Here is a 17699-nt window from a genome sequence, read left to right as displayed (position 1 = left end):
ACGAAGCTGTGCCAGGGGAGGTTCAGAGGGGGGCATGAGGAAAAAATTTCTTTATTGTGAGGGTGGTCAAATGCTGGAACAGGTTTCCTAGAGAGGTGGTTGATGCCCTATGCCTGTCAGTGTTCAAGAGTAATTTGGACAATGTGCTCAGTAATGTTTTAACTTTTGGGTGGCCCTGATGTGGTCAGGCAGCTGGACTTGATCTTTGAACGTCCCTTCCACCTGAACTGTTCTATTTTATTCTAATGCTGGAGGGTAATTTTTTGTCTGCTTTAGTTTTTAATTTCCTAACTTAATTAAGTGTAAAATTTGCATTGGGTATGCCTATTTTTTTCTTTTTTTTCTGTTTTTTTGAGTCTAATGTAGAAATTCAGATCGCAGTTTTCCAGTATCTGGCTGTACTTGAATTTATTTTTATGTCTCCTAATTATGTATTGCATTTGCTGAAGCAGATCTAAACTAATAAGTTGTCACATTGACAGAAATTAAGGTTCCATTAGCCTTAATACCTTAGTACCAGATTAGTACTCTAATTATAATCTGCATTATTTGGCAATGTTATGTAATTACAATTAAAACATCACTTTTTTTTTGTTTCATACAGTACATTTAAAAAATGCTTGTCATCTCGCAGAGTTATTTTAATACAACCCATGAAAAAGGAGGCTGTTACAAGAGACTGTTAAGAGACACACAGAACCTCTCCTTCCACGTGTACAGGAAACCAAACCAACATTCCTGCTGAAACGTATGAATAAAAACTGAAATTCATGGTTGGAGATGGTAGTTCTTCATGACTGACTTTCACAGTTGGAGATAGTAGTTCTTTGGTGACTGACTTAATAAGAATTATTCATTGTCCACAGCTTTGTGGCAGCTCTTGATGAGAGCAAGGTGGTTAATAGTCTTGTGTAGGCTCAACCCGTGGGGTTGTAAAAGTAAAGTCGAACACCTCAGGATGCAACGAAAACGTGAGAGTAAGCTCGTTGACAGACGCGCGGAGGAGGCCGCGGGGCCGGGCCTGGGGGCGGGCTCCCGCCGCGGGGCTGCTGAGGCGGCGCGCGGGGCCTCATGGCGGCGGGGGGCAGCCGCGGGGACCCCCTGGCCCTGGAGCCCGAGCCGGAGCCGGAGCCGGAGGCGATCCCAGCCGCGGGGCGCTGGGGCGACCAGGAGCCCACGGCGCAGGTGGGCCGGGGCCGGCAGGCTCTGCGTAGCAGCATAGTCGGGGCTCCTGCAAGCTGAGGGCTGGAGAGCTCCGCGCTGCTTCACGAGTGGTTAACCCTTAGGGCAGGTGGTTTGGGGATGGTTTAGTGCACGAAAACGCGTGCTAGACAGTCATAGTCCCAACTGACTGAAGAAAAGCCTTTTCAAAATACGTCTTTCATAACATTTTTAGCGGTTTTGGCTAAACAGCGCAGCCTGAGACCTTTAGTCCTGCAGTTTGATGGGCCAAGATCAATGAAACATTTCAGGGGTTTTGAAAGACTTGAGAGAGACTTAACAAAATTTAAAAATAAAACTTGCTTTGCATGAGAGAGGAATTGGGGAAAATAAACCACCACCACCAAAAACAGCTTCTTTCCCTCCAGAACAATCAAATCCAGCAACATTTCTTTTCGACCAGGTGGTTGTGAAAGCAGGTGTAGCCCAGCACCAGGGCAAGGACGTGAACTCCTCACATAAGTGGAGCCTAAAAATTCTGCTCCGGTCGTTGTTTTAATGCTCCCTCTTGTGGAGGAAGCTGTCAAAAATGATTTCAAAGAAAAGTATTCCTAAACTTTGCTCTATTTGTTTACAGCTACAATACAAAATTTTAAGAGGACACAGCGATACTGTGAGCTCCTGCCATTTTTGCTCTGAAGACACAAAAATACTTTCATGCTCTTATGACAGAACAGTGAAGCTCTGGGTATGTTATGAATACAACAATGACAAAAAACAACACATTCAGTTTTGGTAATTCCATAAAATGGTATTGCTACTGATAGGTGAAATAGCTCCTTGAAGTGAAAGTCCCTGTAAGGAAGCAACTCTAGCTCTTAGACTTGACAGTTCATATTTAAAAAAGGGAGGGATAGTCAGAATTGCCAAATTTAATTCACGTATCAAAGATGAATGTAAAAACACCTATGCAATGAAGGGAGTTTATTATTTGCCTGTGGTCTGAGTCGGAGATTTTTATATGGACAGAAGGAACTGGGCTGTAAGTAGAAAGGTAGATCTCTGAGGTGTCAATGGTTATGTTAGATAAATGTATGTTTGTGTATGAAAGGAATTAAGCACAGAAATTTAGAGAATGCCTTAAGGACGTTCTTAAATGGCAGTTAGGCATGTAGGAAAAGAGTTAACAAAGAGTTTAAGGAAATATAACCAAATTTTACGTGTTTGAACATCACCGCCACTGTATAAGGAAGTGTTCAAAATGAATGATTTTTGAATATTTTTCCAGTATATTCAGCTGGAAGACTGAAGACAAGGTTTTATGTTTGTTTATTTGTTTTTAAGATGGAAGGCAATTAAGTGGGCCTTCATTACAACAAAAAAAAATAAAAATCACCCATCAACTTTCTTGTGAACAAGGGAGGTAAAAAAAAAAAAGCAAAGAATAAATCAAAGATGGTAAGTAGGAATTCTGAATGTTGGTGTGAGAGAGACAGATTTCTCTACAGAAATATAATTGACCCAGGAAGATGCTATATGTGAAGGAGAGGGGAATGATTTGAGGTGGAAGAAGCCAGGCTGATCATAGGATTTTAACTGGTGCTGGAGTATCAGTAGGAGCAGAGGAAACCGCTGTTAGGGTGTGAGACAGTATTCATCATTACTTCAGCTAACTTTTCATTGTTTCTATAATCTTTGCAGTCTAATTGTTTATCTGTACTGTGGTAGTTCAGCAAGGGATTTCTGGTTGGTTCAGTACAAACAAAACAAAAAGACAGTCCTGACACCAACACCTGGACAAGGCTGATGTAGAAGCAGATAAATATAGGCAGAGTGGTGAAATGCAAGAAAATGCTTGGTGTGCCAGTACTGATGAGAATGACTGTCAGTGGCTGAACCCAATGATACTCATGACTGACTTTTGGGAAACATATTGCAAGAATAAATTATAATTTGTATTTTCAGATTAGATAATACAAGTAAGACTAACCTTGCTTATTTCACAAGCTTTATTTTGTGTTTTTTTTTTTCTTTCTTTTTTTTGTTGATCTGTATTTTTTCCACAATCTTAGCAAAGCACTTCCTAATCAAACTACTTTGGATTTATTCAAGGATGTTGCCAAAGGTTTTCCTGTTCGAGTTTTTGAAGAAGAACACACAGCCCCAATTTCTGAGTGCAACTTGAGTCCTGATGACAGAAGGTGACTATTTGCTATCGCAATTTATACAAATATAGCGTGACAATTTGTGTGGTTTTCAAGGTTAAATTTCACTGCACATGGAAACACTTTGTACAAGGTGTAAAACAAATCAGTTAGTTTTTCAATCCTTTCTATGGTTTCCTAACTTTTATTACATCAGAATCAAACTTTTTTTGCTTAATTTTCTGCTCCATTATCACTTTGTCTTACATCTCTCTTCCTTCATATATTCCTCCTAATTCTCTCTATCCTTGCACTTTCCCTTATGTTGCCCAGACTCTAGTAGCAGTCTGTTTACTGCCAGACTCCTTCATCCACTCAAACTGCCATAAATCTCATCTTGATCTCACCTACAGTTTGTACAGGAGCTCTGAAATCTTTTGTTTTTCCTTTGGTGTCCAATGGAGTAAATGTGAATCTTTCATTGTCTTAAATGTATGGTGGAAAAGTCCGATAGATCGTGACTTCTTTTAGGGCAAAAAACGTATCTAATACTGGTTTTGAGTTATATGGAGCTGGAAGTCTATGCCCTATGTTCTGAAAGGGGTATGTAAACATGTATTATTTGTATAAAAGAACAGCATTGAATTAGCCACGGTTCAGGGGTTCACCTGTTGGTGAGTTTTATATGGTCATAAGAGGTCTTTTCTATGTGTATTGTTTATTAATATTCTATAACATTTCCATTAAGCCTGTCAAGTCAATTCCAGAAGAAATGCATCATATCCAGTGTCAATCTATGGGCATGATAATTAAGACAACTGCAATATATATTAATACTTGGTTAAATAGGTTATGCATTGCCTCCATGGGTACTATTTCTGGCGTATTTTATCATTAAGTTGTACTTTAAATCAGTCTTTATCAGGTTAGAGATTTGACTAATCACCTTTTTGATCACTGAATAGTGTAAGTGCTACACTGCCTGTTGCCATTGTCTACATCTTTGAATACTGCTAACAGCAAGTAAAATACCATTGGCTCTGGAAACCACCTTCCAATTGAACATGCTACCCATTGGTAACCTTCATGTGGTCTTTTGTGTTAAGTGTTTCCATTTAGGAGCAGAGTTTGTGCTGATTGCAGGAAAAACGCACATATTGGATAAAAATAGGTTTACTAACACAATTGTGTTTTTAGTTTTGAGAATGTAAAGTTTCTTGGGTGAAATGTATAGAAGTGACATTAACTTAAAATGCCACAATGGTACTCAAAAAATTTGTCCTATCCAGTGACATTAATTATAAATGTTATTTCAGGTATTTGGACATCTTTCTAATAAAACTGTGAGGGAAAAATTGTTGACCTCCCATTTCATGGAAATCTGTCTCTTTTAGTAAACTTCATTGAATAGCTTTGTTGTATAATGTGGCTTTGTGTTTGTGCAGAGCAGTGTCTTTGGTAGAGGGTTACCCAGCAACATAACTACTGAAAATCCAAAAAAAGCCCCAACTATCTAGGGACACGAGCACCTCACATTCATTAAAGAAAGACATTATAATGGCTTTATTTTTTTCTAAAGGTAGAAATAATTAAATATCTTGTAATGCATTAAATGAAATTGAGTTGACTGCTTGCACTGAAAATTGCGTAGATAATATTTTTATTATCAGTTTCTATCTGAAATATAAATAATCCTTTTAAAAAGCGAACACTAAGGTAGGCAATAATTTTTGCTGCTGTGTTTAAAAATCTATTTTAAATTAGTGGATATGAGGATGTTAAATCATTGTCAGAATTAAATGTTGTCATTTATTTCTAAATAACTTCCTTTAAAATGAAAACATTGAGTGCTGTTTTCATTGTCATTTTTAGAGTGGTAACATCATCCTATGATAACACTGTCAAGGCTTGGGATATGGAAACAGGAAAAATGCTTGTAGGTATCTTTTTGAATACATCCTGCAGAAGGTATAACTGTAGAATTCAGCTATAATTCTTTTTTTCTTTCTTTTTTTTTTAATAAAATTAAAAAATAAACATTATTTGTTAGCACAATACAGTATGGCTAGGTAGGCTTAATTTTTAGTCCTAGTTTTGATACTGATTAATTCATTGAACGTCTCAGTTCTTTCAGATACAAATGGGTATAATAATAATAACCTGTCTCAGAAGATATGTTTAAGATTGATTAAATTAACTTTTAGGATTTGAACAGGGTGTCCATGTCTAATTTTAAATTAATTGCTAATGTAAAAATAGAAAAATTGTTTATAAATACTTCTATCACTTTTCACCAAAATAAAGTAATATCAAAGCCCTTCCTTCCAAGCGTACTTACAGATTATAGAAAGTCTGCTGTTATACAGTTTTATCTCTAATCCTCCAGCATAATTCTAAAACCTTTTTTCTCTTCAGTGGACAATAGAACATGAAGGCATTGTAACTTCATGCAATATCTCATGGGATGGTAAATATGTGGTATCAGGCTCAGACAAAGGTAATGCCATATTTGTTTTTGATGCAGTAAGTGCAACAGTGGTAGCACATGTCCAAGGTAAGACTTAATGCTTTTATATCTTGTTTATGCATGATTTTTTTCTATTTCTTACAAGAAAAAATAATTAGCTCAGTTCAAATACCCTTATGTGAGAAAGGCAAAATAAGCTTATCTGCAAGATAGTAAGCCCATCATTTTTCACAGTAGGTTTATAAAATGAGATAATAGGGCCAAAATTAGACCAACAGTGATTCTTTTTTTGAAGCATAATTTCCCTTTGGATATAATTTAACTAGTGAGAGCTCAGTCCCATGAGGCTTCCACTCAAGACTGCAGGTCAGGGACTTTACCACTCCTGAATCAGCTCCTAGCACTGCGTGCAGTCCTTAGAAGTAATCGTCCCACTGGGTGTCTTTGCATAGGTCATCACAGAAGTACGATCACGAGATGCTGTTTTGATCCGGATAACCAAAGAGTGACTTCAGTATCATACGATAAGACCATAAAGCTATGGGATATGACAACTCGATCCACCTTAGTCACCATTAATGAGTAAGAAACAATACTATTATTAATTATGCATGGTATTATTTGCATATTTGACAATTATGGAAAAGCATGATTAAAATTACCATTCAAGCTTCCTGATGCAAATAGTTGAACAAAAATGTATTCTGATGTCTGTAAGCATTTCTAGTGCTATTTTTTAGTGCTTCTAGGTCCTCAAGTACATATAGTGGAATAAGTATATGCAATATAATACGAAGTATAAACTTCTGGTTGTGATTTCTACTAATTAGGAAAAATTTATAATTGTTGACTAATGAAGTCTTTAAAAAACATAATGGAGTGAAGCAAAACTAATACAGAGAATTTTCCTAAATTGGATTATTTTGGTTGCAGCTTAAACTCCCATGCTTCTTTTTAGAACCATTTCGGACATGGAGAACAGATTATTCTCTTGTTTTCTGAATACATGTGCAAGAACTTTTGTTATATCTACTGACTCATGTTTTCAGAAGACAGAACCATCCTTATTCGTTTAATATTTAATTATTCTTTCCTCGTTTTCTGATTGTTTTTGCTGTACATCTCAGATATCTTTACAATGGGTCCACATTTTTTTTGAATTATATGGCCCCATAATGCAAACAGTATTCCCTCTAACTAGAAAAAAAAGTATTATTACTTACTATTCATAGAGTATACCTCTGTTCATCATACATATTGGATGTGATTTATTCTTGCTTTTTGAAAACATGATGATGAAGATGAGTCAGTATTTGCCACATCCTTTTTGCAGGACTGTGATAGAGAGACTATTGTTCCCACCCTTTATCTGTGCAGTTCATTATTTGTATGTTACTCTTGAATGTCAGACTTGACCAAACTGACGTGGTCAGACAAGCCCTTAGACTAGATAATGGATTAAAATACTGTAACACTCTCACAAACTGCAGTGACTACAGCATTGTTTCCTGTATAGACTATTATAACCCTTTATTTTCCTCATCATTTCTTCAATTTGTGAAGGTCATTTTGAATTTTAATATTTGCTCCTGTAATTGCAGACCCTCTTAGGCTTCTTTCCATATCTCTTTATCTCATTATCTACATTGTTAATGGAAGTATGAAATAGGAATGAATTCAAAACAGATGCTGTGGACCCTATCAATATATACTTACATTTTCACAGTGAACCAATTATAGCCATTCTCTGAGTTTAGATACTGCTTTTCCAGATTATTTGTCCCTATTTACTTTTGGAGAATGTCATGCCCAGTACCAGCAGCTATGCTTAATATGAGCTCTGGAGCCTTCCCATGCTAAACCCGTATATCTCTCAATGAAATTAGTATTATATCAAAAAATGATGTCAGTATAGGGTATTATTATCATTTTAAGAAGAAAGCGTGCAACAACAGATACTAAATCAGCTGTTAAAATTATCAGTGTCTTTAAATAAACTCAACTAATTTAGCTTTGAATTATAAAAACAATAAACAAAGACTGCCATTAAACAGTAATAAAATTGTCTTTTGAGAGATTAGGAATTACTTTGGATGGGAAATTCAATATGGAACTTTGTAATAATATTTATTTTAAATCACAGTGACAACAGCACTGTTTCCTGTAAAAGATGCTCATAATCCTTTCCCCACTGTAGATTTCAGAAAGCCCTAGAATTCTCATCCAGTTCTGGAACTTCCAGATTTCTTTTCCCATGGGTATCACTGCTTCCAAAATTAGATTTCAATATAGAATTGATCCATCCTTTTCTTCTGAGTATGTAGAGGTTGATGCATGCTGTTTTGTTTTTTTTTTTTATGAGTGGCTTTTTTGGTAACTTACTCTTAATAAAGTGTATTTGTGTTGTAATTGCTAAACAGCTTTTTGTTAATCTGTGTTCAACAACAACAACGAAACTGATCACTTGCCGCTGAACAAACAGGGTTCACACCTGAAAAATGACTTAATCAAATAAGGGATTTAAACCCATGCTGGCTGTGGGATTGTAAGCAGCTCTGGAAACTTTACAAAACTATTCATATAGTTAAAATTCACTTTATAATGGTTTATAATGGTTTATAATGGTTACCAAACCTCGCTGTTCTGGTATTTTTATCTGTGTTTCAGGGGACACAGCAATGCTATCTCAGATTGCTGCTTTACCTCTGATGGTCGTTACTTGTGCACAGCATCCTGGGACAAAAGCTTAAAAATATGGGATATAAAGACAGGAGAATTTCGATGTCATGAACCTATTTCCTTGAACCAAGGACATGAGGGTTCTGTTAGTTCCTGTGTTTTTAGCCAAGATGGTGAGTTATCTTCATACCGGTACGTGGTGTATCTCAATATCTATGTATGTCACATATCAGATGAACCACAAGTGACCACTCTAATCATGGAAGTCATTTGTGATTTCCAAGATAACATATTTAATTATGAGAAAACGATGTCCATGTAAATGAGTAAATTGAAGTTGATGGTCTATTTTCTGTCTTAACCACTACTTCAGGCACTGGAACACTGCTTAGTTGATGTACCCATCAAGAGATAATAAAAGACCATAAAGGAATAAAAGCACAATACTACTACAAGATTAACTTAGCACTTGCAGATATTCTCCTAATATTAGCTCTTAAACACCATTTTCAGTGAATATTGTACTGATCTGTAATGAAGTACCCCCTAAAGTTACTTCATAGTGCAAACAATATATGCCAGTAATGTATTTCTGAAAAACTTCATGGCTACATTGATGGAGCACGTAAACTACTATTTTCAAAGTAGAAATATTTATGAGTTATACAAGACAATTTGGTACATGGCACTTGATGTCTCCTTGATGCTTGGGCAAAATGGAGGAGAAAAGGAGGGAGAAGCAGACTCCCCAGTTTACCTGTATCTGAGTGGAGGTAGTGGAGAGCTATTTCCTACCGCCTTTGTTCCCTTACTTTCACTAGATCACAGTCCATTGCTAGTCCCTCCACAAACATTAAATTTGTGTTATTGCAAACTGCTATTTCCAGATTTTCTTTTCTTCACTGCAATGGACTAATACCAGTTTCTGTACATTGTGATCTAATTGGCTGTTTCCAACTTGTTTGCAACTTCACATCTGAATACTTAGTAAAGATGACTCCTGAACTGCTGACGCCTGATCAATCTGCAGGCATAACCAAACAGTGGCTTCTCAGCTAGACTGCTCATATAAATAAATAGCAACCCTGTAGGGGGAAAAATTACGTGTGTTTTGAGGACATGTAAATGCAAATAGGCCTATGAACGGTGGAATTTAAAAACGTGCTTTCCATGCTAAACTCCTTAGTATTTTGTTTTTACTCAGAGTTGACCAAACAATTCTGAAAATATTCTCTATATTTAAACTTTTAAACAAAGTATCTTGTTGATTTCCTAAGACAATAAAAATTTCATGTGCTATTTCCACTCATTTGTGTGTTTACTAAATTTATGTTTTATATTTACAAAACCAAGAACATTAGCAACAAATAGCCAAAAGGAATTTTTAATATCTTGTTAAAGCATGACTAATAGCTCGTCATTTAAATTTTATTAACAAAGTCTGACTCACTGCTAGAAGGAGTCTCTTTTATTAGTCTGTATGACAAAGCAAATATATAATATAGTATTCTGATTTTATATTTCAGCATCACTTGTTGTGTCTGGCGGATATGACAAAACTATAGCTATATGGGAAACAGATGCAGGCTATAAAAAGCTAAGCTTAAAGGTACTGAGGTCTTGTTTGATCAGTAGTTTAATGAGAAGGTTTAAAACGTGTCGCTCTTTTAAAAGCATTGTGTATTTTGATACCAGATACCCTTGCCCATCCTTTCCAGATATAGGCAGGAATATATTGTGGATTTCTGTGATTTAATTTGCCAGAACAATCTATTTTTACACAATTACCTACAAAGACACTACCTTTGTAAAGTCAGTTACTGATATGCTATTACTTTTTTTTTTTAAGAACAAATTTATTTAATAATTATATGAATGGAGTTGTGCTTATGTTTTAGGAGATTATTCTAGCAAGTAACAAGAGTCTGGATAGTGCATATATTAATTGTAAAATGCCATACTGTGTATGGCTTTATGTTTACATGCTTGCATATGTCCGCAGAAAATAGTACATTACAAGGGGAGCATTCCAAAAACTGTAAATACTAATGTTGAGGTTGTCAGGCTTAGTTCAGACCCTAGGTTACGCACTTTATATTACTACCTGTATTGACTGGGACACGGTCTGCCATGTTACGGTCCTTTATAGGATGATCAATTCTGTAAGTGAGGTAGCTATTCAGTATTTAGCTATCCCTGCTTAGAGCTAGGACTGCTCTTTTCTTTCAGATCCATGGTAATACCACCCAAAATTTGAGGAGGTAAGTAATATCTGCATGAAAAAAAAAAGAGCACCCTACCTTCATTTTTTTTGCGTGCCATCATGAGTTTATTTTTTGCAAATGTATCATATCGTATTATATTACCTTTCATTCATTTCTTATTTTAGTGGAAACAATCCACAAGACTTCAATTAATTATCAGATGTGAGTCGAAGAAAAGGATTAACAGTGTTCCTAACCTTACATATGCATTTTGCAAATGTTAATTTCATAGAAGTCTTACAATAACATCAGAGTTCAGATTTGCAACCTTGCCTCTTTCCTGTCTTGTGAAAATCTGATTTCAACAGAGTTTTTTGTTTTTTGGACTTACTACATACACTGTTCGAGGCTTAGTTAAGTCTCACGTTAACATGAGTTAAATGAGTTAACACTCATGAACAAACCCACCTGGCATATCTCAGAAAAGACTGCTTTCCTTAAAAGTCTTTTGAGCTTAAAAATAAATTTCAACTGTTGTTTGCATTCAAGATAACATCTTTGTATGGGAGATCTTAAAAGCTTGTGCCTTACCTGATACCTTAAATGTAAGCTTACATACCCTCCTCAGTTGGAACTGTAGTGATTAAACCTTTTGAACAGTAACAGCACACATTCTCCACAGCATAGGTGCTTTACGTAGTACAACTACTGCAAATTTCCCAGTTCACAGCAATCTCTGTAAGTAACTCAGTTTCCCATAAAATGAGAAGGCATCTGTTTAAATGCTAATGTCTTTGTAACTATGGAGAATTCCAGTTTAGTATCTGTGCCTTGGTATAAATATATTCTGTGCTCATAACTAAATTTAAAAACATGTTTTAAAGATTCTGCTATAAAATAGCGCTTACATTTTATGTATGCATGTTTGACTTTGTGCTTGAAAAATATACACTTGTTCCTCTATTATAATTTAATTCTTAGGTGTGGCATTAGTCTATCAAAATGACATGGTGCCTTCCTAAACTCTAGGAATTTTATCGGTTAATTCCATTCATGTCTGAATAACGTCCTTCACTGGAGTAAACACATCATTTGAGATTTTAACCTGTCTCTATTCTTATGCCAACTCAATGCCGTTAACCTCAAATCAGCAGTGCTGCTGTTGTCAAAACGAGGATATCCGATACAGCTGCTTGACTTGGCCTGCTTCCAGCACTGGTTTCCTTCCCTTGAAATGGGGAGAGTTGCTGCCTGTTCCCAGATCTCTTCCCCCCCCTTTTCACATGCAAAACAGCCTCAAGTCCTCCTCCCTTCCCTTTTTTTTAGGTAATGAGTATGAGGAATCAACTCTCTCTCTGTACAGTTCTTTAGTAATCTGTTTAAAAAAGTAGGAAAAAAAAAGACCTTAAATAGAGCTTAAACCCATGCTAACTGTGTAGATGCAGTGCTTCTGATTGCTACAACCGGTGGTCTGCTTTCCAGAGATTATAACAGCCATTGTTTTCAGGTATAGGTAGGAAAACATGAGCTTCATAGCAATGTTTTTTCCTGACTTGATGTGAGAAGTTTAGACAAAAACTTTCTCTCTGCATTTCAAAATGAATGCATGGTACAGATTGTTGTTGTTATTATTAGAACAGTATTTTTTTAGTTGTCTTAAATTTTGCTCTACTGTAGGGTCATTGCGACTGGGTGACAGATGTTGCAATTAGTGAAAACAAGAAATGGATTCTTTCAGCCTCAAAGGTAATCGCTAATTTCCTGATGTGGTTTCAGGAGCCAACTTATAAATGGATGTGAAGATTTCATCCCGTGTTTTCAGCTGTGGTTTGATGAAAATTAACACTGGTAAAGTTGCTTATAAAAATTCTAAGTTCTAAGCAATATTTACGTCAAGTAATTAGAGGAAATCTTAAGAATTTGATACGTGTTTTTATTTTTTATAACACATTGATATGTGTTATTATTTTAAAATGTGCATGCGGTTTTAAGATTGCTAAGGTTTCCAAAGATGTGATACTTAAATGTGAAATAGTTTAGCAATCTCAGGGTGAGAGCTCATCTGATAAAATGAGATTTCATCTTCTTGAAAATGACGTAAGTCACTGTTTTGGTAATATGCAAACACATCAAAACAATTGCTTCTGTTTCTCAGGATTCTACTTTGAGATTGTGGAATATTGAGAAGATGGATCACATACCTTCAGTGATAGAAAGCAGAAAAGAAAAAGGCTCAAAAATCACTCAGGTTCTATCATTTTATTTTCTAACCCCACCTCATAATTTATGCAAAAACAAAAAATTTGGATTTTAGAGGAAAGCTGTAAGATTTGCTGACTGAAAACACAAATTGATTGTGATTCTTGTCTCTGTGTGAAGATTTTCAAATCATTTTTGGGGAGTGGAATGTAGTTTTTTTTTTTTTAATTGATTGCGGGAAGGACACCAATTTGCATGTAGAGGTGCATTCTCATTTTTAGAAAACACAGTAAGACATTTATGTGTAACTCTAAAAATAAATATATTTTGTTTTTCTATGCTTGATGCTTCTGCAGAGTAACTGCCTGCTTTTATAAGAGTTGCAAACTTAAAAAGACAGGGACGGTAATAAAAATGTTCTTCTGAACATAAATCAGCTTACAGTCAAATTAGTTGCTTTTTAAAACTGAGACTGTAAGTGTTCTGACCTCTGAAACATGAATTATAAGCAGATAGATGTTAGGAAAGTGGAACGTTAACAAGCTTAATGCTGTTGAGATGTGCTTTTCTTTATAGTTCCTCAGTTGTTTTTGATGGTGTATTTGCAAGATCTCTTGTATGTTTTTCTTCTTATCAATAACTACTAAGTGAAATTGCATGGAAAAAAGAAAATTGTTATTTATATATTTATATATTTATTTTTAATCAGGCTTTCCTGTTGAACATTTGTTCAAAAGCAATGTACAGCTTTTTAAGCTTTTACCAGCAGTGAAACTGTGTGCACTCCTAAAAAGTATCCATTGATAGAAATTTGAGAATACAGTTAAAGTTGGTACTAGAAAGGATTTTTGGTGCATTTTTAGCAATATTTAAAGTATATCAAACAATTAGAAAAATTTAATATTAACTTTTTTATAAATATTTTCATAAGCATTGAATTTTGAATTAATGCTGTATGCGCTCTAATACTCGTGAAGTCTACTCCATTTCTGTATGTGGTCAGCAAAGTTTTTTTCAGCAGCACTATCTGTGTAAAGTTATGACAGCTATACACACCTAGTGCATCTCAAAAATCAGGCCTAGATATGTGTGTATATGGAGACATACTTTTATGAGTGAAATAATGCACATCTATTGCAAAATTTACTAAAATACCATTTTAAAAAATATTTATACCAGTGTGAAGAATGCAAAAAACCCTTCTTAAGCCTGCAGTGTGGTGACTTTGAAATGATATCCAAGTGTGTATTCTGTCGTCTGTCTTCTCCAGTGACACGTATTTTGCCATTGCCACCTTCTATCTCTCCTGATTTTTAAATTCATCCAGCAGTCTTTGGGTGTTAACATATCTAAGTATAAATGGAATGTCTGTACATCTTTATATACTGCACATACAAAGGTAAGGGCTTCCTCTAACCTTGTGCTACTGTGGTATTCTGTATGGAGAACAATAAACTGCTGTACTAATTCATTGAATAGCCGTGACTTGTCATGTAAAGAATGCAACTGCCCAGGAGTTGAAATCTATTTATGTTGCGTGGTAGTAGAAAACAAAATTACTTACTTGTCCTTTGGTAAATTTTAAACAATTGTAAATTAATACTATAACTCCAATCTCAGCTTAGTAAAGAATACATGTGAATGTATAAATCATGACAGGTTTCCTTCCGTTCTTTAGATAAACTGTTCTTCTTTACTATGGCACACACAGTTGCTTTCAGTGGACATCAGACAGAGTTTTGTGAGTAAAACCATGAAGAAGACCATAAATGTTTTTTTAACCTGTTGCCGTACTTCTTAGAAAAATTTTGCAAATGAACTTTCAGCCATGAGAGTAAGTTCTAGGCTGCATCATAGCTGACTTGATGCAGCACAAGCTAGTTCTGTGCCATCCGCCAAGGAGCATGGTATTTTTACTACTATTAGGAGCGTGAGAAGGTCAATTGCTAAAAGTTTTAGTGTTTCAGTATGTTTGGAAGCCTTATTCTTGAGAATAGCATTTTCAAACTTTTCAGCATTTCTTTCCCAAAGGAACAGAAATGAGAATAGTTAGAACTGGGCGTGTGGCAGCCTGGAACACAGTTAAGCTGTGGAATAAAAACACATTTGAGTGGGTAGATTATTTTTTCTTCTTTTAAATTATATGAAATGTGTAGCAACAATCACAGAATCCAAGCTTAAAAGAAAAATACTTCTGGGATACATTTTGTATAGCTTTATGGCTTTGAATAAACATGAGGTGATAAAATGCATTATTTTCTAACATTCTTTTCTGTACTTTACTTCTAAATTAAATAATACTTTTTGTTGATAGAGCAGCTAAAGAAAATGCTGTGTCCATGCCCCTGATGTTATTTTTCTGAACAGATTACAGAAAATATGCATGTATTATAGCTAAAGTAATTTGGCTTGAATGTAGTTAGTAACACTGAACTAATTTCTGTAGGTTAGAAAAGATTAGTCATTGATGTTGTTATATTAAAATTGAAAGTGTTCTCTGTTTCTTTTTTTTACCCTTTTCAGCTGGAAAAAATCAATGCTCTCTTTTTTTTCCACTGAAACAGGAAAAAAAACAATTGCTCTATAGAGGTTTGGTTTATTTTGCATTAGTAATGTGAATAGGTTGGAATTTAAATGATTCCTCTTTTTATTTCCCAACTTTAGAAAAACAAGGGAAAATGAATTCTTACTGAATTTAATGAAACCAGAATGTAAGTTTTATTACTTGTTGCTGTTATCTGTCCACTGCCATCACTTTTGTCCTGCTTGGGTGCCATGTGAGTCAGCTTGCCTTCAGCCCTGAACTGATCTCACCTGCAGCAGTAGGCTTGTGTTTGTATGCAGAGTAGGTTTTGTGGAGAATGTGATAACTATCGACAATTCACAGGGTGACTTTTTGTCTGCATTTATTGTGGGTTTTGTACCCTGAAGTTTGACTAATTCATTCAGGCTGATTTTTACCTGTTGACAGAGTTAAGAGAGAAAGCTGTTTTAGACCAGCTAAGCGTGGCTGTCATTCTGTAGTGATTACTTGAAAAATAGCATCTATAATTTGGCTCTAAATATGCCTTAGGTGACTGTTAAATTGCCGAGGCAATCTCTACATTTTGCAGATGCTGATTATACTCCAGGCCTGTAATCAGATCTATTCATGAGGTTTCTTTCTCTGATAACCTTTGGTTGTAGGCCAGGCTGCGTGTTCATTTGTGGCTCATTGCGATGTGCTTAGACCATCAATCTTCCTGTCGTGGCACATCCTCCCTTGCTGCCTTGTGGAGGTAACAGGCCAAGGGGCTGAGGCTCTGCAGGACGTTTTACTGGTGGCAGCGTCAATGCTGTGTGAAGAACTCAGATTTGTTTTGTAGAAAACTGCAGCCTAAATCACTGTCTCTAATTATTTAGCTTGCACGAAGGTGTGTGTGCGCATGCGTTTGGTCAGGAACTCTATTGTTACATGCACAAATCATTCAGCAGGTAAGCAGCGTGTGCCCATGCACGTCGTGGTTTAATTTCTGTGTTACAGAGGTGATGGCAGTGTGAGGACCACTCTTCTCTCACTATCCTCGGTTGTGAACCCTGGGTGCTTGAGACAGTGGGTTTGAGACGAGACAGAACTGGAGCCTAAACATGAGCCTAAACCTTGCCTAAGTTATCTTCCTTCACAGTCGCTACATGCCTAGTGCCAAAAACAAATGCAGATGCGTGAGAGAGCCAAGTCTGGCAGTCTCTGCACTGATCACGGCTGCCACACCAGAACTGCCCGGCCCCCTTGAGCCACGCTGTGAGGCAGGACTGCTGCGGGGGCTGACAGCGGGGCTAGTCCCTGCCCGAGCCTGCCGGCCTGTGAGGGCAGCTCCGGGGGCTGCGGGCCGTGCTGGCCGCCTCGCTGGGCCGGGGGCGGCGGGGGCCCGGCGGGGCACCCTCAGTAGCCGCTGAGGCGCAGTTCGGGAGCCGCCGGGCCGCTGTATTGGGGCCGCGCGGCGATAGAGCCTATCGCCCGGCGCCGTGGCTTAGTTGGTTAAAGCGCCTGTCTAGTAAACAGGAGATCCTGGGTTCGAATCCCAGCGGTGCCTGCGCGGGTTAGTCCCCGCCTTTTGCCAGCGGCCGCTGTTTTAACGCCGCCCGGGGCGGGGCTGGGGGGGGCGGGAGGCGGGCTGCCGATGGGCGGAAAACGATATCCGTGTGTGAAGTCCTGTGTGTGTTATGTACGTACGTACAGGTGTAGGGTGTACCGCATCCGTGCCCCTGCTGTCCGGGCTGAGGGCCTGTTCTGGCCGCGATCCCGGCAGGCCCAGCAGAAGCTGCCTGTGTTTGTTGGTCGGCTGCCGAAATGACTGGGGAACGCGAACAAGGAACAAAAAGTTCCAGTTTTAAAGCAGAGGGTTTGTTTTTTTCCCGAGATTTTTAATCATGCAGAGCCAAGAAAATTCCTCTATCTCAAACGTCTTTGCTTCCTGTCTGTAAATCTTCAGAAGTCTCTCAGTTAGGTACTCCTCCCTTTTTTCTCTTTTTCCTCTAGTTTGCGTGAATGTTAGCTAGATGTCCCACACTGAGGCATTTGTCACCCCTCAGTGCCGAGGCTCGGCCTTTGCCTCTCCTTACTCGTTTGTTTGCGTAGTCTGGCTTCTCCAAGTGACAGTAGTGATGAGCGCTGTTTTCGTTTCCCTGCCATTAGTGACGCAGGAGGGGGACGGAGCTTTCCAGGACATCTTTAGAAGTCAAAGGCCAAATCCTCCCCCATTAGGCTTGTGAACTGGGTTTACTGAAATTATTCCAAATGTGACTGTAAACAAAGGAGAATCCATCCTCAGATCTGAAGTCAAAAGGCTTTAAACCCATTAATAC

At 37.3% G+C, this 17699-nt stretch overlaps 1 protein-coding gene and 1 non-coding gene across 4 annotated transcripts in view; both read left to right on the top strand.

The window, feature by feature from the left end:
• Window positions 1–82: 82 nt before the first annotated feature.
• The window catches only part of WDR88 (WD repeat domain 88), a 33638-nt gene continuing 16021 nt past the window's right edge, over window positions 83–17699 (top strand). The window contains exons 1-12 of one of the 3 annotated variants that reach the window (XR_007165250.2): window positions 83–1185; window positions 1799–1909; window positions 3274–3362; window positions 5178–5241; window positions 5721–5859; window positions 6225–6354; window positions 8440–8624; window positions 9978–10060; window positions 10681–10712; window positions 12432–12503; window positions 12811–12903; window positions 14034–14050. Coding sequence is in view for 1 of the 3 variants with exons in the window: in XM_013176446.3 (XP_013031900.3) it covers window positions 1072–1185; window positions 1799–1909; window positions 3274–3362; window positions 5178–5241; window positions 5721–5859; window positions 6225–6354; window positions 8440–8624; window positions 9978–10060; window positions 12333–12401; window positions 12811–12903; window positions 14034–14171 (1215 nt within the window). In the remaining 2 variants the exon portion in view is untranslated. Of the gene's footprint in view, window positions 1186–1798; window positions 1910–3273; window positions 3363–5177; window positions 5242–5720; window positions 5860–6224; window positions 6355–8439; window positions 8625–9977; window positions 10061–10680; window positions 10713–12332; window positions 12402–12431; window positions 12504–12810; window positions 12904–14033; window positions 17499–17699 lie in introns of those variants that run through there. The other 2 variants (XR_010834353.1, XM_013176446.3) reach the window with 2 other exon arrangements.
• On the top strand, window positions 16854–16927 carry TRNAT-AGU (transfer RNA threonine (anticodon AGU)). The gene has a single exon. It is a non-coding gene; the product is annotated as a tRNA-Thr (tRNA).

Source organism: Anser cygnoides, chromosome 12 (assembly GCF_040182565.1).
Source record: "Anser cygnoides isolate HZ-2024a breed goose chromosome 12, Taihu_goose_T2T_genome, whole genome shotgun sequence".
Classification (NCBI taxonomy): domain Eukaryota; kingdom Metazoa; phylum Chordata; class Aves; order Anseriformes; family Anatidae; genus Anser; species Anser cygnoides.
The sequence above is the reverse complement of the archived record's forward strand: the minus strand, read 5'-3'. Positions and strand labels throughout refer to the sequence as shown.